Below are 27,020 nucleotides of genomic sequence, written 5' to 3'. Positions count from 1 at the left end.
ACACACATTATATTTACAACCATTAATAAATGTAATACACATACAAAATTGGCAAGAAAAGGTTCATTGTCAATATTTAACATGTACTCTTTCATCTCTCTTTTTCAAATTCCTTTTGATTTTATTGAAAAATCAGTCTGTTTTTACACTGAAAAAAGAGGAGACAAAGGGCCAGTAATCAAATATGCAACATATTTCAATACATATAATGTTATTTAAGGCACAAAAAAGAATCTTTAATGGGATATCTTGCATTTATGTTCATGGTATGTTTTAATATCAACTTATCTAAAAACCTGGATACTAAACATTGCATATAGTTTCCAAAATTGCAGGGCGAATTCCAAATGAAATTAAGATACTCACTGCATGAAGGCAAGTAAGGTGAAGCACATATTAAATTCCCATTAAAAGGAAGTGTTTATAACTGCATGGGATGTTATTTATCCTCACCATCTAATACATTGAATACATTTTCTGTTATCACATGAAATGGATGAATGGCTTAAAAATATTTGAAGGAGATTGAATGTAGCCCTTGTTTTGACCTGGGTTTCATAAGCTGCTAAGTGCTGTTTGAAAATGTTTTCTTTGTGTCCATTTAGAATAAAAATCCCTTGAAAGTATAACAGATTATGATTTGGTTCTAGATGTTTTATACTTATACATCAAACCCTTTGTTCATATTATAGATGAATGAAAAGGTCATTTGCAAAAGCCAGTGATTGTCCTGATTTTTAATCTCTCGAACTACATAGATGTTTCCAGGCTTGAATTCCAATAAAAAGAAGGAAACTTTCTTTAAGGTTGCTTCAAATTAGGATAAGCAGTGGCAGGAATTCCATAAAATGCCATCTTTTAATAGGAAGAATTAAAGGCAAGTTAGAGCTTCATATTATATTCAAATAACTATATTACTGTTAGTCAAAGATTCTATTCACATGATATAAGTTTAGTATACTTTCAGTTATGTTGTCCTAACCTGATTTTATATAATTGACCCACAAATGAAATCCAGTTACTTTCAACCATTAGGGATGAGCTAAACTACGAAAAGAAGGTCATGTTTCATGTTTCCTTAAGCGACATGGAATATTGAGTTTTTATGTTAAACCACATCCTGTCATTTTTGAGTGCTGATATCGTACAGTTGTCCTGGCATTGATTAAATTATCCACTTAAATTCAGACAGGGAAATTAAAAAAATAACCCAGCAAACATGTGCATTAAAAATAATATTTTCAGCTCATATTTATCTCAACCTTCTACTACAGGAGAGACAATAAAAATATAATTCTGATGTTCTTAAAACATAAAGCAAGGGGAAGTAAAAGATAGTAAATCTAGCTTGTACATTGAGCAGGGCCTCCAGAAAATTAAAACTTGCTGAGAATCAACAGAACTTTCCATAGATGTAGGCTTCAAGGATCATACACTCAAGCTGGGTTATAAAACCATTCTGAATTTTTATCTTTTCAATTTTTGCTATTCTGACCTTTAGAGGAAACAAATCACAGAACTGTATATAAGTGCAATAAACAAGGGCAACTGTTTGAAAATTAAAATGAAACATCTGAAAACTAAAAAAGAAAATCTCAACATGTTTGAAACCAATGAAAAGTTCCAATTAGCACATCTGGTGCTTCCAACTGTTATGCAGTAATGTAATCTCATTGAGAGACTCTGGTAGCATAATAAATTCATGATATCTGAAGTTGTGATTACCTAACACTTAATCTGAGGATTCAAAATCTGCACAAATAACTTGAGCCCAGAGTTAGATTTTTAGACTGCAGAGCTCTTCATATAGACCTAAACAGAAGCCAACAAAGTAAACAATAAAACAAAACCATTTCCCTCAGGTCAGCAAAAATGAACAATTGGAAATAGTTTACATTTATCCTATGAGCACTGCCAACAGTTAATTTTAGATTAATCAGCTACTCACCTGTGCATGTCAGTTCAGATAGATTTGATCAATCAAAAACTGAGAGGGATAGAAATCTATGAGTTTTCCCCTGAAGGTAATAAGGTATTCCAAACTCTGAGATGAAGAAATATAATCTATAAAGTTTATTTTGAAAACACCTTCTTTAGATGCTTGCTCATACATAATATATACTGTTTTTTTTTCAAAACTTCATTCAATTAATACTTTATGTTGAACTAGTTTTGCTTGCAAAAGATGTCAACTGAATGAATTAAATAAAAGAGTAAGACTGAATCATTCAGAGATAAAAAGGGTAACAAAAATCACAGAGGTTAGAAAGATATATCGAAAAGGTTTAAGAGGTCTGGACCCAGAAGCTGAACAGAGGAATTATTGATTAAAGTCTAACCATAAATGAACCCTCAGAGATTTATACTACAACTTGAAATGGAGATATTAAGAAATACTGAAATCAAGCCCACTGTTCAACTTATTCACAAACAGTTTGAGATGATTATTTACTTGTTTGAGTTCTTTTCTGTTTAATAAAGAATTAATAGTCAATATCTAGGCTATTCTAAAGCAATTAAGATGCCAACCTGATAATAGCCCTGCTGATGTGCAAGACTATCCTTGAAAAGATACAATTTCCACTAGAAATGCAAGCAACTAAAATGTCCCCAATAATTAAGAGGATAGAGCTCTAAACCCCCCATGAAGCAAAAGATCAGCCTTAGGGCTGGGGTTGTAGCTCAGTGGTAGAAGGCTTGTCTAGCACATGTGAGGCACTGGGTTCAATCCTCAGCACCACATAAAAATAAATAAATAAAATAAATGTATTGTGTCTATCTACACAGTTTTTTTTTTAAATCAGCCTTGATAGAAGTATTTATTTACAAGATAGTAATATCCACTATACTTCTCCCTTCTGTATGAGAAGGATTACTATTGGTTTTCTTTAATATTTTCTGGAATCTATAGTACTTATGTCATGTATAAGTGAGCTATCATTTAGAAAATTTGACAGTTTCAATATTTTTTTCTAAAAATAAATGAAAATGTTTTTTGAAAAAGAGGACACTTCAGTCACTATAGGTCCCAAATTGACATGGGGATCCCTGAATTATATTTGTTTCTACTGTCACTTGAACATCAGGCATCTATGACTTCCTTGGTGTCACTTATGATACACAGTACATTTGTCTATTTCTTTTCCTCCCCATAAATATTTGAGTAGGTAAAAATAATAATAAATGTAAAATATTGTGCAAGTTTTCATTGGCAATTAAAGAGTTACCAATCACTTGGTAAACTATAGGTAGCTGTGAAAAGCAGCCATAAAAATGAAATGAAGCCAGATATCCTGAGTCTAGTTCTCGGTTCAACATTTTACTGACTACTTAATCTTAATTTCTCTGTCTCAGAATCCTGATCCATAAAATTGTTAATGACAATACTTCCTGTATAGAACTATAGTGATAATGAATTAAGTTGATTCTTAGAATGACATATATCACATTTAAAGGTGCTTCCAAAATGATAATTATTTAAAAAAAATAATTATTATTCAGGAACACTATACAGAGGAAATGGAATGAAAAATATAATACAATATTTGCAAGACTGTACTCTTTACATTTTTATATGTAAGTCCATGGAAAGTTGAGTAGTAAAACTCAACTCAGAGAATGAACATATATACCAGTGATTTGACTTTTACTTTGAAATTTTGATGTTTTAAGCCTAGGTAGATATTCTCCTTCATTCAAGTGATATAAAGATTTATAAATACCTTATTTAGGTGCTTGCACATGGATATTATATACTGTATTTTCAAAAGTTCATTAATGATTTACAATGAACTCATTTTACTTGTGAATGATGTCAACTGAATGACTTGAATTTATTTATGAATTTTGAAATTTCATTAACTTGACTTAGTCCACAAATACTCTTATCATACCTGAGCACAGCCGAAGTTGATACAAGTTTCATGACCAGCTCTTCCAAGTGCAGAAGGATAAAAATAAACAGATATCTCTGTGGTAGAGTGAGGAAGTATAATCAGCTGCGTAGATTCAGAAAGAAGTAAAAGAGAAACAAAAATCAACATTTTTGTTTGAGGTGGCTACTTGAATACAAATATTATGTTTGAGTGATGAATGTGTGGCCTTGTGTACATTATCTGTTCTCAGTATGGCTGTTTATGAATATTGATAAAAGAGCCTGTGGTGAACACTATTGCATGGATCTCCTGACATGTCCTATCCCCAAACAATGACTACAGGGTTATTCACTGTGTCAAAGTAAGTCGGGATTAAATTTTACAAGTTTGCCTCCCTAATAACAGATATATGCATTTAACTGAAGAGTCCATGGCCTATTGGCCATCTCATGGTACATGTCAAGCCACCAGGAACCTAACCTGTAGCCTTGGTAATGTCAAAAGAAACAAACTGTTTCTAAGCATAGAGGGAAGATATGTTTTTTAAATGTATGATAAAGTTTTCCTCTTCATACTATAATATACACTCTCAGGGTGTGACCTGTGGTTGGTATGATAGGAGCTTGAATTCTCTCCTTAAAGAGAGGGAAAAAAACCCAAATGACTCCATCACAATGTAATGAAGCCTTGGGTATCTTATGTAATCTAAATGCTATTCTGCAAATAATACAGTATTTAATATCAACATATAAAATAATAGAATGACTGACACATGTCTGAAAAGTGAGTCAATTATTTTTCAGTAATACATTTTTCCACAAAGGCCTTGAAAAAACAAGATTGCAATTTAGTAGCATTATTAAATCCCTGTAAAACACATCATTTTGTGCTTGATAAACTCTGATAATGACCATAAAATGCAAATTCAGATTTAATTTTATATTTACTACTATGAAGTCACCTCCTGAATAAATATGTATGGTTTTATCTCTAGCAAATATTTTTTTTTTTCTCAGACTGGTTCTCTAATATCTCCAATGTTTTGGGGTTATCAGAAAATAAACACTTCAGGGATGTAAAATAGTTTTAATAATATCCTTAGCAAAAACAAGAAAAAATTCATAAATTCTTTTAACTTAGCAAATATGACTAAATATTTTGTTCTCTCTATAAATACTGACAGATAAGGATATGTATATATGTGTGTATGTACTTATCTGTATGGACAAATGTGTACTGAGATAGAGGAGAGAGATCTTTTCTTATTGAAATGATCATGCAATACTACATTAACTTGGATTTTAATTCTAGTTCTAGCCATATGGTTTAATTTTTACTAACCATGTGGTTTAATTTTTAGCCTATCCAGCCTCAAATTCCTCTTCTATAAACATATGACAGAGGCTTGTGTTTAAAAATGAAGGAATTTATATCATCAAATAGCAATTCTATTAAAAACCCTTGTTTCCACTTAAACCTCACTGAAATTCATTGAAGAATGTATTATTTCCCATGGTTTCAAAGACAGAAGGCTAAATACCATTGGTAGAAATGAGCTACAGTAAACCTGTGGTTTCATGTAATGTGGTATATTTGATATGCTAAATGTAGGACCATTTTGAAATTTAAGATCATTTCATTACAAGCATCATCATGATAACTAATACCAATATGTGAGTACTGAGTCCTAGTTCAAGAGGGAAGAAAAATTTTGTGACAGTTGAGTAAACTTGAATTCTCATGAATATGAGATAATTTAGGAGAATAATATGCTTTTAAGAAACATTCTGAAGTATTTAGGTTGAAATGACATGTGATCTACAATTTCCTTTCAAATTTAATAGCAAGATATGTAAGAAAGAAAAAAAAAGAGAAAAAATGTGACAAATCATTAATAATTTATGAACCAAGATGGAAAGTACAAGATTGTTCACTGCATTATTATTTCAACTTCTGTATCCATTTGAAATTTTTGATTATATATAGTTGGAAGGAAGCAAGTTTTTCATATCATTATTTGACTTCCTAATCATTGAAGTGTTTATGAAAAATAATCAAGATTTAAAAATATTTACTTATGTGAACACACACGTTATGTAATGAAAGGCATGAATAAAGTACTATATATATATATATATATATATATATATATATATACACACACACTTTTATATCATATAATTATATAAATGCATATATTATTTATATAGTTCTAAAATAAATTTTATATTATTTTCCATTTTTTATCATTTCTATTTGTTAATGTGTCTCCTATTTTATATAAGTGTTTTCTCATACATAACTTTTTGAGTTATTTCCTAATATTAGCTTACTTGAATAGTCAGTATTCAGTAAAAGAATGAATAAATTAGCAAGTCATGAATGGAAAGGATAAGAAAATAAGCTATTCTTTTTTTAATTTTAAATATTTATTTTTTAGTTGGACATAATATCTTTATTTTATTTGTTTATTTTTATGTGGTGCTGAGGATTGAACCCAGGGCCTCGCACATGCTAGGCACGTGCTCTACTGCTGAGCCACAACCTCAGCCCTATTCTTAATTATGTGATTCAGGTGGCATGCATATATTGCTTTTGGTTTTCCTTGGGTTGAAGATTAGACTCTTCTGGCGCTGGGGTTGTGCCTCAGCAGTAGAGCACTCGCCTAGCATGAGTGAGATGCTGAGTTTGATTCTCAGCACCACATAAAAATAAATAAATAAATAGAGGTATTGTGTCCATCTACTATATATATATATTAGACTCTTCTTTAAAAATAGAGATAAAAAACACCACTTTATAATGAGGAATTCCAGTTATAGGCAAACAATATCTTAAACCCCATGCTCTTTATAATTTATAGAAAATATAATTTTAAAAGATACAACCATGTATGATCATTTTACTATACTTTTGATTTTGGTAGTGGGGATTTAACCCAGGGGGGCACAGTACCACTGAATTACATCTCCAGTCCTCTTTTTAAATTTTTTTTCTCTTGAGCCAGTGTCCTGTCAAGTTGATGAGATTGGCCTCAAACTTGTAATCTTCCTGCCTCAACCTCCTGAGTAGCTGGAATTCCAAGCATGTGTCAATGTGCATGGCATTAATACACTTTTTCTAAGATGAAAGTGTATCCATGAATTTTATCAGTATAATAATTAGTGATTTCTAATTTAACACATTATAGAAGAACTAATTTAATATTATATTATTACCTGGCAACTAGTGACTGCCATTTATATATAAAGAAATAAAATTATAGATTTGTTAAATAGTCATTAAGCAGCAAATAATAACAGCCTTTATTTAAATATCATACATATTAACAGAGCTCTATGATTTACTGTGAGGTCTTGTGATGAAAATAAACTACTCTAATTATCTTCTTCTTTTTTTTTTTTTCCCAAGACAGGGTGTCACTATGCTGCCCAGGCTGGCATTGAACTCCATAGCTGAAGCCATCTGCCTGCCTCAGCCTCCAGAGAAGCAGGGATTACAGTTGTGCACCACTACATCTGGCTTGTAATTATCTTGAGGTTTATCTGAAAGTATGTGGTTTCACATTCACTATAAATAATTGGTGTCCTATGCTTTGGAAACACAGAAAGTCATATTAAATTTTAGGTACTTGTTTTGTAACTTGGAGGCAGAAGAAAAATATTTTGGCCCATTGACTTGATCCTAATCTTTGCAAGGACCCAGGAATGAGAAAATGGGAAAGATACAGGAATGGGGACGAGGAACAAGCAGATCTGTCAGCACTATCTGGAAGGGTATGTGTGGGGCAAGGGGCAGGAACTCAAGAGGGGCTAGAAAAGAAGTGGTCTCTTGCCTGAACATATATAGTAACTGTTAAGTTAAAATTCTGATACTGGAAAACTATTACAAAACTTGATTATTAAAATGGTGAGAAATAAAATCAGTTTATTTAGAATTCAGTGACAATGAGCATGATTTTAGCATATATAATCTTAAAAATTTATATTAACACATTAGTGTTTTAATGATTTTTAAAATTCAAGGGACAATGTATATAATAGAAAATTATATTTTAAAAAAATTTTAAAGAATTTTAAAACTTATTAATTAAAATGATTGTGTCCTAAACTCAGAATTACAAAATGCTCTAGTAGCAGTAGGTCTCATGACTTTCTGAATGTACTTACTGGTGATCTTCTGTCAATTTCCAGGACAAAATTTTCAGGATTACTGTTTGTTACTTGAAGTTCTAAAGTTTCGTGTGTAGGATTATATAAGGGAATAGTCTGTATGACATACCTGGGAGGAAATACAAAAATAGTGAAGTTGCTGTATTCACAAACTTCTTCAATAATAATTCCATAAATTGACCATTACAGGTTGAATTATATCCTCCCCAAAAATATGTTGGCACATAAAAAATTATAAAATTTATGGGGTACAATGTTATGCTTTGATTGTGCAACAAATAACTGTCAATCAAAAATTAAAATATATTACTCAAAAAAGATAAAATTCTGTCCATCTGCTATCTATGCCAAATTAGTCAAACTGTCTAGTAAATTTATGTAGCATTCAAAATACATTTTTTGAAGTCCTAATTCCCAGTGCCCTCATGACCTCAGAATGTAATGTTATTTGTTATCTGGAATCCATGTAATTTATTAAGCCCAACTGAAGTCATAATGGAATAGGGTGGGCCCATAGAAAAATATGAAAGAAATCTCAAACTAGTTTTCCATGCTACTGTAAGAAAAAAAGTACAAATACAATGCACAATCCAATATGATGCATACATTTGATGCAAAACTTTTTGGGTTTTTAATAGCATTTAGTTATTTATGTTTCAACTCAGATATGGATGATTTCAATTATTTTCTCTTCCCTGATCAGTTTCAAGCAGCTTGTGATTAGTTGAAATTGAAAAATGTTTATTCTGACACCCTTACATTATTTAAATATTGGAGCTGCAGGTATATGCCTTGGATTTGGCTATGAGTAAATCATGTTGGAAATATATTAGTGGGCTGGGGATGTAGCTCAGTGGTAGAGCTCTTGTCTAGCAAGCATAAGGTCTTGGATTCAATCCCCAAAACTACAAAAAATATACATACTATTATGAATAAAGTCCATTTTCCTATTTCTATTTTCTTGATTGACAAGTGGCTCATCTAATTACTATAAAAAAATTGAAAGTGCTAAAGGGAAATTGTTCATAATTTCCTAAATCCAATTTATCAGCTCATTAAAATTATATGTACACCTATGAAATTTAATTCAAATATAATCAGCATTTAAATCTTAGTCTGGGGTAGATTAATTACTTCACATGGTATGGCACTAGTTACATTTATATTTATTTTCAGCAAGCACATTTTTCAGATATTTGTGATTTAGCATATCAATTTTTTGGTACTGCCTCAGCCTCCTGAGTCACTGGGATTATAAGTGTATGCCCACCATGCCTGGCAATATATTATTTTTTAAATAATCTGTGTCTTGCAAGCTTTCAATAGTGATTAAGCAACAAAACTCAATAGCCATGTAAAAGTGAAATTGAAATAGTTTCCATGTGATAAGAAAACAAAAATTGAGAAATTAAGGACATTTCCTTAGCTACATTTTTATAGGCTCTCAGATATTCAAACCCTAGGGAATCAAATAGAATTTTCAGGGTAATGTTCTGGGCAATACATATTTTCTTAAAGATTCTTGCTATTAACACTTTGACGTTTACCTTTCACTACTGAGTTTCCTGATACAAGATGAAAAAAATTGAAGAAAGAATTTGAAAAAAAATATCCAATTAGATGACTATATAGCAATAGTTTATGCTTATTTTCAAATATAATTCACAGAAAACAAAGGTCTCTTATAGTGGAGCCACATTCAGTTGTAATGGGAGAGGCATAGTTATTTCTGTTAATCAAAGTAAAAATTAAGAGGTATCCCATCAGTCTCAGTTCATTAATATGCAAAGTGATTTTAATGTGAGGAGGTTTAAAATCAGTTCTGAATGATGCTCATGGTATAGCCAGTTTACTGCCTCAGGGAGGAAAAAACAAATACAATATGGTATTGCTATTGGATCTACAAGTAGTGGCTGGAATGAGGTTGAACAATAGGTAGGACGAAAGAATAGGAAGGGCCTCACATAGCATTCTAAGGCACTTTCATTTCTATTTAAAGGCAATAAAGTAAGCTGAAGTGGTTGGTTGTCTCTTAAGTGGAAATATGGCATTCTTAATTATATATGCCAAAAAATTCTTGGCAACTAGTTAGAAATCAAACTGCAGTTGGAAAGGAGGGCAGACACCAAATCTAATTATAATTATAGTATGATAATCCAGGTGAGAGACAATGAGGACTTGAGCAGTAGGAACAGAGAGGAGGCAAAAGCTTTCTGAGATATTAGGTAGGGAGGAGAAATGCAAAATGGTGAAAGTCTGTGTTTGGAAACAGAAGTGACAAGAAGCACTGAGACCCTGTATAGGGACCTATAGAGAATGTGGATGGCCCACTGCTGAACTGTTAGATTTATTCTGTAAGTAGCAATTAGCATAATGTTCTAAAATGGAAATTGACACAAGAGGTAATATACATATGATTTTGTTTTTACATAATATGTAAAATATATAGAAAACCAATTAGCTGGGCACAGTGGCGCATGCCTGTAATCCCAGCGGCTCGGGAGGCTGAGGCAGGAGGATCACAAGTTCAAATCCAGCCTCAGCAATGGTGAGGCCCTAAGCAACTCAGTGAGACACTGTCTCTAAATAAAATACAAAATAGGGCTGGGGATGGGGCTCAGTGGCTGAGTGCCCCTGAGTTCAATCCCTGGTGCACATCTCCCCCCCCCCCCAAAAAAAAGAAAGCCAATTAGTGTTTTCCAGGATCTGTGAGGAGGGGGCAAGTTACAGTGACTGCTTCATAGATAAGGAGTTTCCTGTTGGGGTGATGAAAATGTTTTTGAAAGTTGACAGAGGTGTTGTTGAACAACAGTTTAAATGTACTTTAATGGCCCAACAGTTTGAATGCACTGAGTTATTTACTTTAAAATTGTTACCTTTATTTTATATGGAGTTCTCCTCACAAAATAGAAACAAAAATAGAAAAATGAGTGAAGTAAATAATATCAGTTTACCACACATGATGTGAGTAGGTATTGTTCATGATGCTCCCATTTCAAATGTATGTGTGTGTGTGTGTGTTTAGGGTTGCACACTAAAGCAGACTTTTTAATGGGGGGTACAGTCAAGATAGTTTTAAAGCCATGGCTTGGATGTCTGCTTGCATGGTGAGGACACTAAATGAGAGAAAACACACAGCAGGAAGCTTTGCTGGGAGATAATTTAGATGGTAGCAAATTTAATTAAATGTCTACCATACAGATGGAGACATGAGTCTGAAGTTCAAGAGGGGTTCCAGCTGTAGCCACAGAGTCTCAATTCAAAATAAAACAAAATATATTTGGTCCAAAATGTGTACTTAAAACACTCCTAATTATAACTCAAATAGAATCCTATTTATATTTTCTTAATAAGAAATCACTTTGCAAAAATAAAACTACAATTGACAGTCTGCCAACACATGTTGTAATTATGAAATAAAGTGAACTATATTTTAAAATATTCACTAAAGAAGCAAATGAAAAAACAACATAAGATTTATGGATATTAAAGTCTATTTCATTGCAAACTATTATTATAACTTGACATTTGAAATGTTTTTTGTATCATCTCCATTTCAAGCATATCAAATGCAAGAAAAACTGCAATCACCATGGGCTAAAGAGAAAAATACAAACTAAAGACATATTTGAATGACATGAAAGTAGCAGGGAGACTATTAGAGAAGAGGAAGAGAAAAAGGAGAGGGATGTGAAGGGCAATGGTGGGTGGATATGATCGAAGTATGCTATTTGCATATATGACTATGCCACAATCAAAGTCATTATTCTGTATAATTAAAATGTACTAATAAAAAATAAATGCTGATTCATTGTTCATCCAGTAAGTTTTTTAAATTGAAGTGAATCTAATAGTTTCTTACATGCAAGGTTTCCAATAATTAGAGATGGAAAATTGTAGATTGTACATGTGTATATTCAGGATTGTTGATACATATATTATTTAGGGGACAAAATTCAATTTCTGAAGTGTTCAAAATGTTACTATTTAGTTTTATATTTCTTTATAGCTATGAGAATTTTTTTCATCAAAATCATTTCAAACTTGTTAATATAGTATAGGAAGAGGAAAATCAACATATGAACAATGTAAAACAAAAAAAATGATAATTTTAATAAATCAAATAAAACAAGAAGTAGCATCTTCAAAACCAATTATAGGGTAAAGTATACATGGGAACTCTGCCCTGTTGTTTTTCAACTTCTTTATAGTCTTAAACTATTTCATAATAAAAAATTAAAACAAGGCTGTGGCTGTGGCTATGGCTCAGTGGTAGAGTGCTTGCCTAGCATGTGTGAGGCATTGGGTTCAATCCCCAGCACCACATTAAAAAAAACTAAATAAACAAGATAAAGCTATTGTGTCCATCTACAACTAAAAAAAAATTTAAAAAATTAAAACACATTATACAGAATCCAAGTGATGATAAAATATCATGAATCCACAAGGATAAATGTACTTACTATAAAATTCATAAATCAAAAGATACCTCTAATATGTGAAAGTTCCTTGCATAACTAAATGGAATTAATTTCATTAATTAATTTAATTAATGATTTATTAATTGACTACTATCAATCTTTCTGAGACTCATTAATAATAATCTATAAGGCCAACTATGGATGATAATTAAGGTTGTCTCTGACATAGAAGTGCAAATACATAGTCCTTTTATTTACCTTGCTCTTCTCTTTAACTTAAAACAAACCCAGGAACAACTAAATGTGTAGCCCCAAACAATGTTTCCACTGCACTCCAAACTTTTTATGACTTCCTACTTATTATACATGTCTAACTGTCTCCCATATAATAACAACAAAATGATATTGATAGCTGACATAAAAACTAAATAGAAGGACTGTAAAATAAAATTGAGTTAATCTGTCTGAATACAAATACTAGGGAAAAGGGTAAACAAAAGGAACATTTAAAATCAGCCCCCAAATACTAAATCAAAACAGAGATATAGGAAGTAAAGAGAAAATAGAGATGGTATAATTCAAGAATTCTAAGAACTGAAATTCACAAATCTCCTTATTTTAAGAGATCTTCAATGACTGGGTTGTAGCTCAGTGGTAGAGCACTTGCTTAGCATGTGTGAGGCACTGGGTTTGATTGTTAGCACCGCATATAAATAAAGGTCCATTGACGACCAAAAAAATATTGACAAAAAAAATAGAGATCTCCAAATTGGGCACAGTGGCTTATCCTACAATCCCAGTGATTCAGGAGACTGAGGCAGGGGGATTTCAGGTTCAAGGCCAACCTCACCAATTTAATGGGAACCTGTCTAAAATAAGAAATAATAGCCAGGTGCAGTGGCGCACACCTGTAATCCCAACAGCTCCAGAGCCTGAGGCAGGAGGATCTCTGAGTTCAAAGCCAGCCTCATCAACTTAGTGACGCACTAAGCAACTCAATGAGATCCTGTCTCTAAATAAAATACAAAATAAGGCTGGGGATGTGGCTCAGTGGTTGAGTGCTCCTGAGTTCAATTCCCAGTATCAAAAAAGAAAAAGAAAAAGGGCTGGGGATATAGCTTAGTGATAGAGTGCTCCTGGATTGAATCTCCAGGATCCCAGTACCAAAAACAAAACAAATAAATAAATAAATTTAAAAACCAGCAGTCTCTAGTTATCTAGAAAAATATACGAAAATAGAGTCATGGCAAGACATATCATTAAGAATTTTAAGGTAAGGATACCGGATGAAAAGATCTTACAAACTTCCAAAAAGGATAAGGATACAGGATGAGCTGGTTAAAAGATAGTTATTATCAAACACCTTTTAGTATTATGATTATTGGCCTTTTAATCATAGATAAGTATGACTTTCATAAAAAATAAATTTTAGAAAAATGTGCTTAAAAATAACTAGAGAACTTTAAAAGAAAAATTCTAGCACTTTTTACTAGAATGAAAAAATAATGAGAAAAGTGAGTCGAATTTTCACATAATTGTTTTATATTTGTTAATAACATTTATATATGGTTATTATATATTAACATTTTAAAATTAGAAATATGTATATAACTAGGATTTAGTTTGTAAATAACTTGTTGAATCAGACATGCTGGTGTCCCACACTCAGCTACCCTAGTAGATTATTATTATTATTATTATTTTTACCAGTTATCTGCCCTCATCCTATTTTTCTGCATGCTTGCTGTTAATCTCTCATCTAAGTGCTTTAGATGATTTTTCATGGATCCAGGAACCCCCTCAACACTACAGAAAGCAGACATGCCTGGGAGTTTATGCGTCATTCCAAAGAATGCTTGTAGTGACTAGTTTAGGAGTTCAAAAGCCCACAATACAATACAGTTATGTATTGTATATCTCAAAATAGCTAAAAATTTTTAAATGTTCTCACAATTTGAGGTGGTAGATATGCTATTTAGCCTTATTTGATCATTTTACAGTGTACAAAAATCACATTTATACCCCATAAATATACATAATTACTATCTACCAAATAAAAAGTAGAATAGGGATCAGACTACAAAAAAGGCCCCAAACAACAATAACCAGTTCCTTTGCTTCAAGGCATGGCAAACTGTGTCTTTAGAACTAGGGTCCAGATATCTCTCTCTCTCTCTCTCCCCTCTCTCTGTCTCTCTTCAGAATCAGGCAGTCAGGGACTATATATGCAATTACATTCACACTTAGCTTCTTCTCCTTTCTTATCCTTTTTTCTCTATTCTCCTACTGATTTCTCTCAAATCACTTCCTTAATGAATCACTCGTAGTGATATTTTGATTCAAGATCTGATACTGGAAGAATTCAACACTTTTGATGTGCTGTGGGAGAGAAATCAACTAAAAGGCACCGATTTGCCTACTAGAGTATATACTTTTAAAAAGTTTATCATGACTTGTTTACCAGCACCAAATTTGGTGCCAGACATGTAATAGGAACTTGATCACATAAATATGAATGGTCATATGTCAAGGGAACATGCTATTAACCAAATGATCAAGTGTTCACAGTTGCCCATTGCCTATCCTCTGCTTTGAGTTAAATAAACTTTCATCAGGCTTCCCTCTTTCCTATAAGCCCTTGAACTCTGCTTATTTCCAAGTGTAAGCAAGTGTGTGTCACACACACACACACGCACACATGAACACGCTTCCTCTCTCAGCCTGTGTGAATCAATTTATCGTGGTGAGACACTTTTCCTATTAGACCCCACTGACCATTTCCCCTTGTTTGTCTAGCATTCCCTCCAAAAGATTCTGTTTATATCTGCTTTCCTCTTCCTTTACTCTATAAGAGTACAATCTCTTTTCAATTTGATTTTGTGGCCCTTTCAGATTTCTGAAGCATTCTTTCTATTGGAATCATCCCTTTCCCTCTTTTGCAATAATCCTTTTGAACAAAAGTCTTTACTTACTAAGCTCTGATTTTTTTTTACAAGTTTTCTACTAGAAATAAATTTAGTTCTTATTTTAACATATTAAGGCTAGGGTTGTAGCTCAGAGGTAAAGTGCTTGCCTAACATGCCTGAGGTCTGTTAAAAAAAAGTATTGTTAAAAAAAGATTAAATGCATTAAAACAGTGATGTTGTATATAATTTTTTAATATAAATAATCTTTCTGTTAAAGAGAACTTACTTTCCAAGGTCACATTGTATTTCTGGTATTGTGTTTGTTTTTGGAAGTTCAGTAGTTAATTTCAGTAAATACCAGAACTCTTCCCCCATTTCAGGCTGGAAAATAATGCTGGTAAAAATATACAAAATACTGTTAGTAAAATGGAAGGAAGACCAATAGAGTAGAGAAAGAGGATGGAGAGGAAGGGACAAGGGGAGGATATGGGAAAGTAATGGTGAATGACATCTACCAAATTATGCTATGTCTATGTATGAATATACCACAATAAATCATAAATCTATATAATTATAATGCACTAATTAAAATAACACCCGCCTGTAATCCCAGCAGCAGGAGGATCTCAAGTTCAAAGCCTCAGCAAAAATCAGATGCTAAGCCAATCAGTGAGACCCTGTCTCTAAATAAAATATAAAATAGGGCTGGGGATGTGGCTTAGTGGTCGAGTGCCCCTGAGTTCAATCCCTGGTATCTAAAATAAAATAACAATAATAGAAGGCAGATCAGTAGAGTAGAGGAAAGGGATCAGGAAAGGAAGGAGAGAAGGGAGGAGAAAGTGGGGGAAACAAGATTGATCAAATTATGTTGTGTGACTATTTGAATATGGCATAATGAATTCCACTATTATGTTTAATTGTAATGAATTGATACGAAAAAATTCCTGTCAGTGGTTTTAGATTGTGTAATAGGCTTGGCAAGAAAAATAAAATATCTCAATTTGGTAGAAATAGTTGGTATCAAACATAATATTTGACAAGTACTCCGTGATGCACTCTACTGTTATTGTGAATATATTTTTAAACTTTTTACTATTTGGTGAGTAAATCACGTCATTATTCAAGAAAAATAATGATATCATTAATATCTATTTAATAGATGTTTGTTCAATTAGTGGAAAATGTTTATGAGTATTTTCAACATTGTGCAGGATCAATAAGAGCTAAAGTCCATTTTTTAACCATCACTGAACCAAATTTAGTTTGTTGAAGTGAATGCAAATGTACTTTCATGGGAAGGCTATCAAGTGACATGTGTTTTTTAAGAGCTTCCTTTATTATGTGCTCAGCTCTGGGGAAACAGAGCTTGTGGTAGTCTAAAAGTATAACTGATATGTCAGCTCCGTCATTTTTAATTTGTATAACTTCAAACAAGTCATTTGCTTTTTGAGCTTCAATTTCATCATATATAAAATGAGAGGAATCAGTTCTACCTCTTAGAGTTGTTATGAGAATTTTATGTGTTTATTATGTAAAATATATGCTGCAATGATAATAATAAGGTAGGCAGTCAATAAGCATTAGCCCAGGTTGTGCCTTTTAATATATACTGATTTTAAAAATCCAAGATTCATTCTGTGCTCACAAAGCCTATACAGTCACATGGCAGAGATGGGATGAGCCAACATTTCTTAAGGGAATCTATTAAAATAACATCTTTTCTAATATGCTAAGTTCTTCTTTTCTGTTTTACATTCTAATCTTTATCCTTTAAAATTTCTCAAATATATTCATCTATTCATAAATAACAATTACTTAATTCCTATTAAAGGATATTGTGCTAGAAGCAGCAATAGTTTATCTTGGATTGTATTATATTAAGTGAAATAAGCCAGGCACAGAAATACAAATACCACATGATCTCACTTATATGTAAATCTGCAAAACTCAAACTCACAAGCAGAGAGTAGAATGGTAGTTGCAGGAGACTAGGACAGAATGGTTGGTGGGGGGATTTGGTTAAAGGATAACGATATTTCACTTAGACTAGAAGACTAAGTTCATCTATTTTATGACAAGATGACTATAGTTAATAACAATATTGTATACTTGACAACTGCAGAGAGAGTACATTTTAAGTATTCTCAGATGATGAGCATGTGAGGAGGTAAGGCACATGTCATTCAACTTGATTTAATCATTAAACAGTATATACGTATTTCAAATCATTGCATTGTATACCATAAATATATCCAATTTTTATTTATTAAGATAAGTTAATGAATTAATCACAAAATGAATTATCCTCAAAAAAGCACTTCATGGAATATACTTCATGGAATATATTTCATGGACTATAATAATGGAATACATTAAACACAAATACTAAGTCAATTACAAAGTTGAAAACTGTAATAAGTAACCTGGATATTACTATTGAAACAAATAAAGTTGATTGTTTCAGTACATTTTTGAGATAATTATATTTTTGTGTGTTTACATATATGAATATATAATTCAAAAGTTTTTCACAATTATCATTCTATAAGAACAATAATCATTATACTAGTAGTATTTGTGTATGTATGTGTATATTTTCACTATAGTATAACAACATTAATTTAACTTTATCTCTGTTCTCCAAGTGAATGAATTTCACTTAATTGTGAAAAAATATAAAGAGTAATTTTCCTCAAGGAAATTGAAAGTTTAGTCCCTAGTCCTCATGAAATAAGTTTCATTTGGTTCAGTTGCTGCACTCAGAATGATCTGGTTACTAAAAAGTGTAATAGAGGGTCAAAGGAGAAATTTAGGAATTATTTAACTTAATATACCAATAAATAATAATTTCACACTGAAGTAAACAAAAGCTCACTCCAAATTAGCACCTTTTAATCAGGAATAGTAAAGCATGTAATGAAAGAATTTTAAAAGCTTATTTTCAAAGGGTCAATAATAAACAATAATGGCATATTCATGTCATACCTTTCTTCTTTATAGCCTGTTGTTGCTGGAGAATACCAGACAATATAGTTAACACACTCTAATGGATTCAGTGTGAGTTCCTGGAGTCCACTAAGGGCATCATTTGTTAATTTCACATCTATGTGGATAATTTTTTCTTTTGGATTAGAGATAGATATTTCAATGCAAACAGTCTCCTAGAAATGCAAAACAATCAGCTTTAAGTGTCAGCATAGTCATTGTTCTATGAAAGCAAATGTAAAGAAAACTATTATAGGAGTCCATTTGTTATATTTTATTCTTGATCCACAATTGAATATATCTTATTCATTTTTAATTTCTTGTACATCTTTCTTTATTAATCTTGGTAAACAGTAGGATTATTATTTTTAACAGCAAACAGTACAAAGAGATCCATGTGGCTAAATGGTAAGACAACTATTTATAAAATTATATTTAAAATATTTTTCTACCAGTATTATTACTACTATGAGGTTGATTTTTCAGTGTTTCCTTTGGCAGTAACTTGATTATGTTAGAGTTCACTCATTTTCTAGGCAACCTCACAAATTTTGTAAAACTATTATCAGACTTAGACTCCTAGGATGTTTCCAAGGATCAAACTCACAAAAACCTAAAGGAAGGAAATTTGGGTAGAAACTTTTCCTAGGGCTTAAGATAGAAAACTAAAATGAAACATTTTGGCCTAAACATTTGTCCTGGATTGCTACTCAGATATTTTTCAGTGAAGATCATTTTCAGTTCAGGAAAAATGCTACAGATCTTTCACAGAAGGAAAAATACTAGAATCTAAGCCCCTGATTTTCAACCTGTTTAATAATAACCCAGAATAATTCAATTTTCAGTACAATCCTTTGTATCTACACACATCACAAACGTTTTACAAAATAATCCCTGTTCTTACTATATGTGATGCTCTCTGATACTTTGTTTTATTACATTCTAATTCTTAAAAAAATAAGGCTAGATTTGACAGACTCACATTTTGAGACCTATATGCATTAGATATTTAGACCCTGGTCTAAGGAGGAATAAAATACTGGGATATAGAACTGTCTAGGTCTTATCACATATAAGCCTTGAACAGAAAATAAAGCAAAACCACTGCAAAGCTATGATTTTCTCTGTTATCTACAACCCATCAACCCAACAGGAGCAAGCCCTCATGTTACAAAGAGGATATAACATTCTAATGTTGTTTGGATCTAAAGAGTAGGAACAGGGAATGGCAACTATGAGGCACTTATATTATAATTTCTCCTTAGCATCCTTGCCACATCCATGACAAATATCACTAACTGACCACTTCATTCTTATTCAGTAGGTCTAGACAACATCCTCAAAATCCTTTAGAGAGCAGCTTTCACACAGTAATCACCGAATGCTTAGAACTGTGGGTACTGCAATCTCTTGAGAAGCTCTGAAATTAAATTCTCTGGAGTCTCAAAAACAGCAACAGACGCATCAGAAACATGTTTCATTATAATCAAAAGTTTTAAGTTCCTATAAATCCAATATATTTCTAATAATGGTTGAAAATGCTTTAAACTTGAGTATAATAATATTTTGAATTTTCATAAGGTTCGAATATCATTTTCTTCCAAGCTGAAACAGATAAAAATCACATAAATGACACTTTAAAAAGGTGGCATGATATGAATAATTTGTATTGTAGATATCCACCTGACAAACCATTGTGAAAAAACTTAGACAAGATTAATTTTTTAACTATAAATATTTCTTAATGTTATAAAATTAGATATTTTTAAAATATTTGATGTGATTGATAACTTAAAGGAAGGAAATTTGTCATTGTTATTTTATGAGATGAACAAAATTTATGTTTATTTTTGGAACACTTTGCTTTGTTATCTATATAATTTCATAAATGCATAATCATCCTAAATAAATAAACAATAAAACATAAAAATAATTGCATCTGAAAAAATGGTTAAGTGTTGTTTAAAGTGGCTTGCCATATCCTCAATTCAATTTTATAATAAATAACTCTTTCTCAATGAGAAGTACAGAGTCAGGTGAATTTATGTGAACACTTTATTAAAAAATTTGAAATATTTCGCTATTATCTGTCTTGCCAATGGCATATTCCTCTACTTTGATGAGTAGCTTCTAAGGTTAATTTATGTTTGGAATTAAAAACCATATTTCAGTTTTGACTGATTTGTTTTGAAACTCAAGTAAAATAGTAATGACTGTACATGGGGACTTCTAAAGCTGTCTTTCATCTTCACATGGGTTCTTTTAGGTTCAATAGAGAGTGTTCTTTTATAAGGTATCCAATATTTTTCTCTTGCTTGTACTTTAGGAACATTTTAGCCAACATAATTGCTGTTTTAAAAATTGCTTCCATTTCTCAAGTTCCTTTATTAAATGACTAAAATATGCATATTTAATCCTGTGGAATAGAAATCAATATTTTAAAACAGAAAGAACATGCACAAGATGTTGGAATTTAGAATGATGAAAAATTCAAATACATAATAATGAAATACTATTTTAAAATATGTGTGAACAGGTATATTGAATTTTTCATTATAAACCTTTTCTGAGGAAATATGAATGCATGTGTATATTTAAAAACAAATGTAAGATATTTTCAGCATTTAAATTTTATTTACATATATATTATTTTCTTACAATATAAGAAACATTTTGAGAAGTTTAGAAACATAATTTATGTCAGTTTATTTCCCTTTCTGTATCTTCTAGTGGCTAAACTGCATATGGACTAAAATCTCTTATCTTGCTCTTTGAGTCACTAGGAGATTTGGCACCAAGGACAACCTGATCACAAGTCATCTCCTCACATATTTTTTGTTCAAAATCCAGTCTCACAAGGCTCTTTTCTTCTCCCTGCTAGGTCCCTTCCTACCAAGCTCATTTTGTATTTGTGCATTTACTATTCTCTCTTCCCAGGTACACTGCCCTAGTCTTCAAGCCACCCTCAATGTCACCTCAGACTATTTTTGTTCATAGAATTATCACCATCTAGATTTATCTCATTCATTTCTTGTAACAGTAATGGGTACACTGAATGGTGGTGTGAAACCTGACAAGTTTCTTCTATGACTACTCTCAAAGTTAACAAAGGATCTTTGGATTCCTTCACCCCCTGTTGTTTTCTCAGGGATGTTTGCTAGTGTGAAAAGGTTTCATTTTGAGGTATTTTTAAAAACCCAAATTCAATCATTACTTTCATCTCTTACCCTATTGAATGCTTTTCCTGATCTTTCTTCTCTGGCACACCATTCTAATCCTCAAGACTATCTAGTAATTTTTCAGATCATTTGTGGGGAGAAGGTATATATGACCTGCTATTTTCAAGCCTTTTATTCTCACTTTCTCTCCTGCAATCATCATTCTAATATGGCTGCTTCACATTACAGGATGTATATTGGATGAGAGGCAAAAGAACAGAGGCCATTCATTTTTGCTGGTTGATCTTCTCCAATTGACTTGGTAGGTTCCTCTTCTCTTTCATTTTGAATTACTCTGTGGACTCTTTCTCCTGGGGTTTCCCACACTAATAGAATGTATCATTAGGCTAGGTCCTTTCACACAAGCCCAGGCCCAGCCACCTTCCATTGATTCAAATAAACTTTGATCCATGAGGTCTTATCTTATGGGAGTGGAAGTGCATTTTCCTTTTATTCTAACAATTGTTCTTCCCTTTGTGGTCCTTTCTGTTTACAGGAAATCTCCAAAAAGTCAGGCAACATTAAATTTTTAGTATCTTCTTTCTGAAAAATACTCCCACTGTTGTGTTCTGACCATCACATATATTTTCCAGAAATGGGTAATAGTCTAAAAGATTTCTCACTTCCCTTGATATGCCAGAAACATCATCTTTCCACTAAATTTCTGTGCTCCCCCTTCACAGAATGAAGATAACACTGGGCAGCAACTGTCCAACCAGAGATTAGATGTCCCAAACACTCTTGCACTATGCTATACCTGTGTTACTACTTTTCTTCAATGGTATGTGAACGGAAGTGAAGTGTCACCTATAGACCAAGACAATTAAAAACCTAGTGGAAATTCTCTTCTCTTAGTTTTCTTCCTCCAACTATATGTAGGAATCTCTGAATCCCTAAAGAATGAAGGAATCACAAGATGGAAGAAGCTTGGCTCCCTGAATCACAACATGGAGGAGGATGCTACCAACCAATCAGGAATATATATATATATATATATATATATATATATATATATATATATATATATATGAGATTCTTAAATTATTAAATCTTTTATTACATCAAACTATTGAAAACCTGGGGTTTATTTGTTATATCAGCTAGAAATACTCTAATGTTCCCTAATGACTCTTAGATAAATTGTAGCCATGCTTTTCAGAACATGGAAAAAGAATTACATATGATTCTCAGGTTAGTGACTTTATTTGAAAATCCAAATGACAGAAAAACTTCCTATGAAATATCTCATTTTGGTTATTTTGTTTGTTTTCTAACTCCATTAGAATGTTTTCTAACTCCCATAAATGGGGACCTTGCTTATATTGTTCATTACTACTCCTGAGCATCTAAACAGTGCCAAAAATAGAGACACTTAATAAATATTCATTAAAAAACAAAATGTGTAACTTATAAAAAGATTTTGTATTTGTATATAAATCAATTATTAATATGTCTGATGTTCTGGATAATCACAACTTTTAACAAAATAATAAATCATCATGTTTAAACATGACTTGGGGAATTTGAAAATCTCAAATTAATTCAGGTTGCCTTCTTACTTTATCACCTTATTATTTTATCACTTGGTTAACTTTGTCACTTGGTTGCCAGTTCATACCTTCTCCAAGAAGAAAAATTTAATTCACTGAGTGTTTGCACTGAAAACTTCATCACTTCCTGCTGGGTTCAAGTAAATAAAGATTATGTTTTGGGCCATAAAAGCTTAATTGAGTCACTGTCAATTCAAAATGTACCAGCAGGAAATATTTTTCACTATATCCTCTCTCAGAAGATAATCATGAGTTCATTATAAAAGGATTATTTCTGAGGTATAAAACACACAATAATATTAATTTAAGGAAAGTATATTATTGAGGAAATCTTCAATTTTAATTTTATCCAATTTGAAAACATTACCAAGTCAATAAACAAGCTGAACTAAAGGGCATTTTGAAAGTATCATGTAATTCAGAGGAAGTGATAACTATAATCTGTCTCAATAATTTTCCTAAATTGAAAAGTTAGTTGTAGTAGTAGTTCAGAATTCAGGAATCAGGGAAGCAGCTGTAAAATAGAAATTTCATTGTCATTCCTCTGCTACTCCCATCTGCACATTACTTTATGCAGAAAATCATGCCTCATGTCTTACCCCCTTTCCCCCAAACCACCACTGACCTGTAGCATGAAGAATATAAAAGTGTTATCAAGGTTAGCTGTTAATATCAGTTAGAGTAAATGTACACTGAGGATGTGACTATGAAAAAGTCAGAAACCACTAGAAGAATCTTTGGGCTTATTCATTTGTATTCAGATATATCCTATATCCTCAGGGAAAAAACCATGAGAAGCTGCAATGAATAGTAATATATGTAATTTCAGGGGACAGAGCCCTAGGAAGTGTATTCCTAGTTAACTATTTAAGAAAAGAGTCTGTGTGTGTGTGTTTGTATATTTATGTGTTTATGTGTGTGTATGTATGTGTGTGTGTGCATGCATGCAGATGCATGAAGGCCATTTGGAATAGTATTTGTCACAAGTTAAGAAAACAGTGCTCAGGTACAGTTCAAATGCTTTAAAGAACCAGTGTGCAGTAATTCTAAATACAATGAGTGGGTATTTTCAATTTTTTCCCTTCCTTCCTTCTTTTTATTTCCTTCCTTCTTTCTTCAAGCATTTGTATTTGCATAAATAAATCCAGTGTTATATTTAGTCACTTCCTCTGCTGAATTTATGGAAGAAGGCAGAGGCAGGAATTGTTTATGGCGACAGAGTATCCAAAAATTATTCACCTTTAACTTTGGAATGTTTTTCTGAATTTGTATTGAAAATATGGTGTTTCAAAGAGTTATGATGTTGATTTTAACTAATTAATGTACTCCTGACTTGAACACTTATATGAAAAGGTATTGGAAGTGGTGATCTTCTTATGTGAACTCTCCCTTTCCATCCTCTGAAAACTTTTTACCCAGAGATATAGAGATATCTCACAATAGTCATAACTTCCCCTTTCAAAATTTCCAGTCTTTGAAAAGCCTTCTTTATTGATTATGTAAAATTAGTACTTGTCAACAAAATCATCGATTCAGTAGTTTACCTTACAAGCTAGTGTTAGGTTTTCCTCATAAAGAATAACAGTATAATGGTTTGTCGTATTAACACAGGTCAATCCCCAAACCCCCTCCCTCTCCACCTAATGCCTAATGCTAAAACCTTCTAAACTCATTGTACAATGAACAGGGTTGCTACAGCCTGAATGCAAGGGGAGGAAATTTCCTCTTTTGTTTTCTAAAATAAACTTTTGTTGATACACTTTAAATTTTATTATATATTGATTCTAATGTTATGAGATAAACCATCATTTTTGAAGGATGCATGCCTAGCCAGGTTTATAATCAATAAAGAGGAAATTAAATTTTTTCCAGTTAGTGGGAAAGACAGAATACACAAGTTTACTCAAGACTTAAACTACCTCCTGAAGACACAACCCATTCCAGCTCTTTCAGAGACATTTTCAGTGGCTTTTGGGAAGCTTTGGGTATGCTCTTCTGATCATCTTTGGGATAACAAGAAATTTGATGGGAAAAAAAAATCCTTGAGATTCAATGACTAGTAAGTAAAACTTATATTGTTGATGTTAAGACATGACGGTAAGGACCAAGTGCCCTCCAACTTGGATATTGGAGTGATGGTGTCCCTGCTAGTTCCCTCTTGAGCCTACTGTAACCATAGGAAGAAGGAAGCAAAAACCCTTGTCATAACTGAAAAGGAGCTGAATCTGACTGAGTTTACTGGAGAGTAGAGACAAAGTCTGATGGTGGATCTCACTGCCTTTGGAAGAGTTAGCAGTTGAATTCCTAGTCCAGTGTCATGTGCAAGTCACCCTGGTTAACATAGTATCTAATCAGAATAGCAATATAAGTAATTATAAAGAAGGAGTATAAAAATGATTCATTGTGGCCATGTAGATAGTCTATAAATACAGGCCAACATTCTTGCTGTAAAGCAGAAAAAAATCTCTTGAAGAGCTCTCTGTGTTGAAATTTTATTCAGTTATTGCTGGAAGAAAAATTAGTGTATCCAAATTAGTAAAGAAATCAGTCTTCAGAGCACAGGGTTTGGCCAGCACAGGTAACTTTGATACAAAACTAAAAAGAATGGGCAAGATAGGAAGGAAGGAGGGAAAAAGAGAGGATGGAAGGGTGTGAGGAGAGGAGGGAGAGAAGGAGGAATGGGAGAGAAAGAGAGAAATTGATTAAAAGCATCCTTCTCCTTTGCAAGACTTGATTTGGAGAGCAGAACACCCCCTGGCCCCTCTGTGAGATACTTCAGTGAAGTGCAGATAGTTTAATTCTAGGTCATGTCCTTGACTCCATTGTCAGTTTAAATAAAAGTGGATAATTACTGCTGTTTTTTAAATCCATAGACATTATGCAAGGCCAATTAAGAATTCATTAATAAGTAAATAATTCAGGAAATACTCTATCAGTTTAAGCAGTTATTAAAGCCATATATTAGCTGTATAACTTTAGGAAAAAAGCATTATATCTTTTGTGAGCCAACCAATGTTTTAAAATTGATATATAAGAGTATAAGCAGCATAACAGAGGTAAGAGTTTATACAAATTTGAATCTTTGCAGATTTTTTTGGAATATGGATGTATACAATATTTACTTAAAATAATCGTCCATGCTTGTATCTATACATTTTTCATATTTAGTCCAAATTGGGTTAAATTTTAGTGTACTTGTAAAAGTACTAAGAAAATATATTTTTCAAGAAATGCACAAAGATTTTATTTGATGGCATTACTTAAAAGAAAATATATCATCTCTATCAAATAAATCTTCACATCTGAAAGTTAAGGAGGGAGTAAGTTTCTGTGATTAGAAAGGAAAACTTAATGACTTAGCAACACATCACTTTCATTGGGATCCTAGGTGAGTAGAGTTAGTTGAGAGACTTCCCCCATTCCCACCAACCTCAGTTGAAAGTGAACATTTAATTAAAACAGCAAACATGACTACATAGTCACAAAGAAAGTAATCTAGTAGCTACATCACTTATGAAAGTAATATATTCATGAAAGGGTAATGCAAATTTTAATTGCAAAAAAGAAAACATATTGGAAATGTCTCATTAAAAGAGACAAGTGGTGGCTTCTTTTCACTTTTTGCTCAGTCTTCTTACATAGACACATGAAGTACCCCGTGGTTTGTACATTTCTCAACCTGCATGGCAATCTTCATCATTCAAAGTTGAAAGTTATAGAAACTTCAATTTATTTTTTTAATTTTTAATTTATATATGACAGCAGAATGCATTACAATTCTTATTACACATATAGAACACAATTTTTCATATCTTTGGTTGTATACACAGTATATTCATACCAATTAATGTTTTTATACCTGTACTTTGTATAATAATTATCATCACATTCCA

At 32.2% G+C, this 27,020-nt stretch overlaps 1 protein-coding gene across 4 annotated transcripts in view; it reads right to left on the bottom strand.

The window, feature by feature from the left end:
• Cfap47 (cilia and flagella associated protein 47) overlaps window positions 1-27,020 on the bottom strand; it is a 424,450-nt gene that overhangs the window by 95,699 nt on the left and 301,731 nt on the right. For all 4 annotated transcript variants that reach the window (XM_058585745.1, XM_046465022.2, XM_058585744.1 and 1 more), the window contains 4 exons: window positions 18,360-18,535; window positions 15,661-15,768; window positions 8,045-8,156; window positions 3,894-3,998 (listed from right to left, as the gene is read on the bottom strand). In XM_058585745.1, the coding sequence (XP_058441728.1) occupies window positions 3,894-3,998; window positions 8,045-8,156; window positions 15,661-15,768; window positions 18,360-18,535 (501 nt within the window). The remainder of the gene's footprint in view (window positions 1-3,893; window positions 3,999-8,044; window positions 8,157-15,660; window positions 15,769-18,359; window positions 18,536-27,020) is intronic.

This window comes from Marmota monax, unplaced genomic scaffold, assembly GCF_021218885.2.
Source record: "Marmota monax isolate L192 unplaced genomic scaffold, Marmota_monax_Labrador192_F-V1.1 WCK01_AAM20220418_F8-fsc00158, whole genome shotgun sequence".
NCBI lineage: Eukaryota > Metazoa > Chordata > Mammalia > Rodentia > Sciuridae > Marmota > Marmota monax.
The sequence above is the reverse complement of the archived record's forward strand: the minus strand, read 5'-3'. Positions and strand labels throughout refer to the sequence as shown.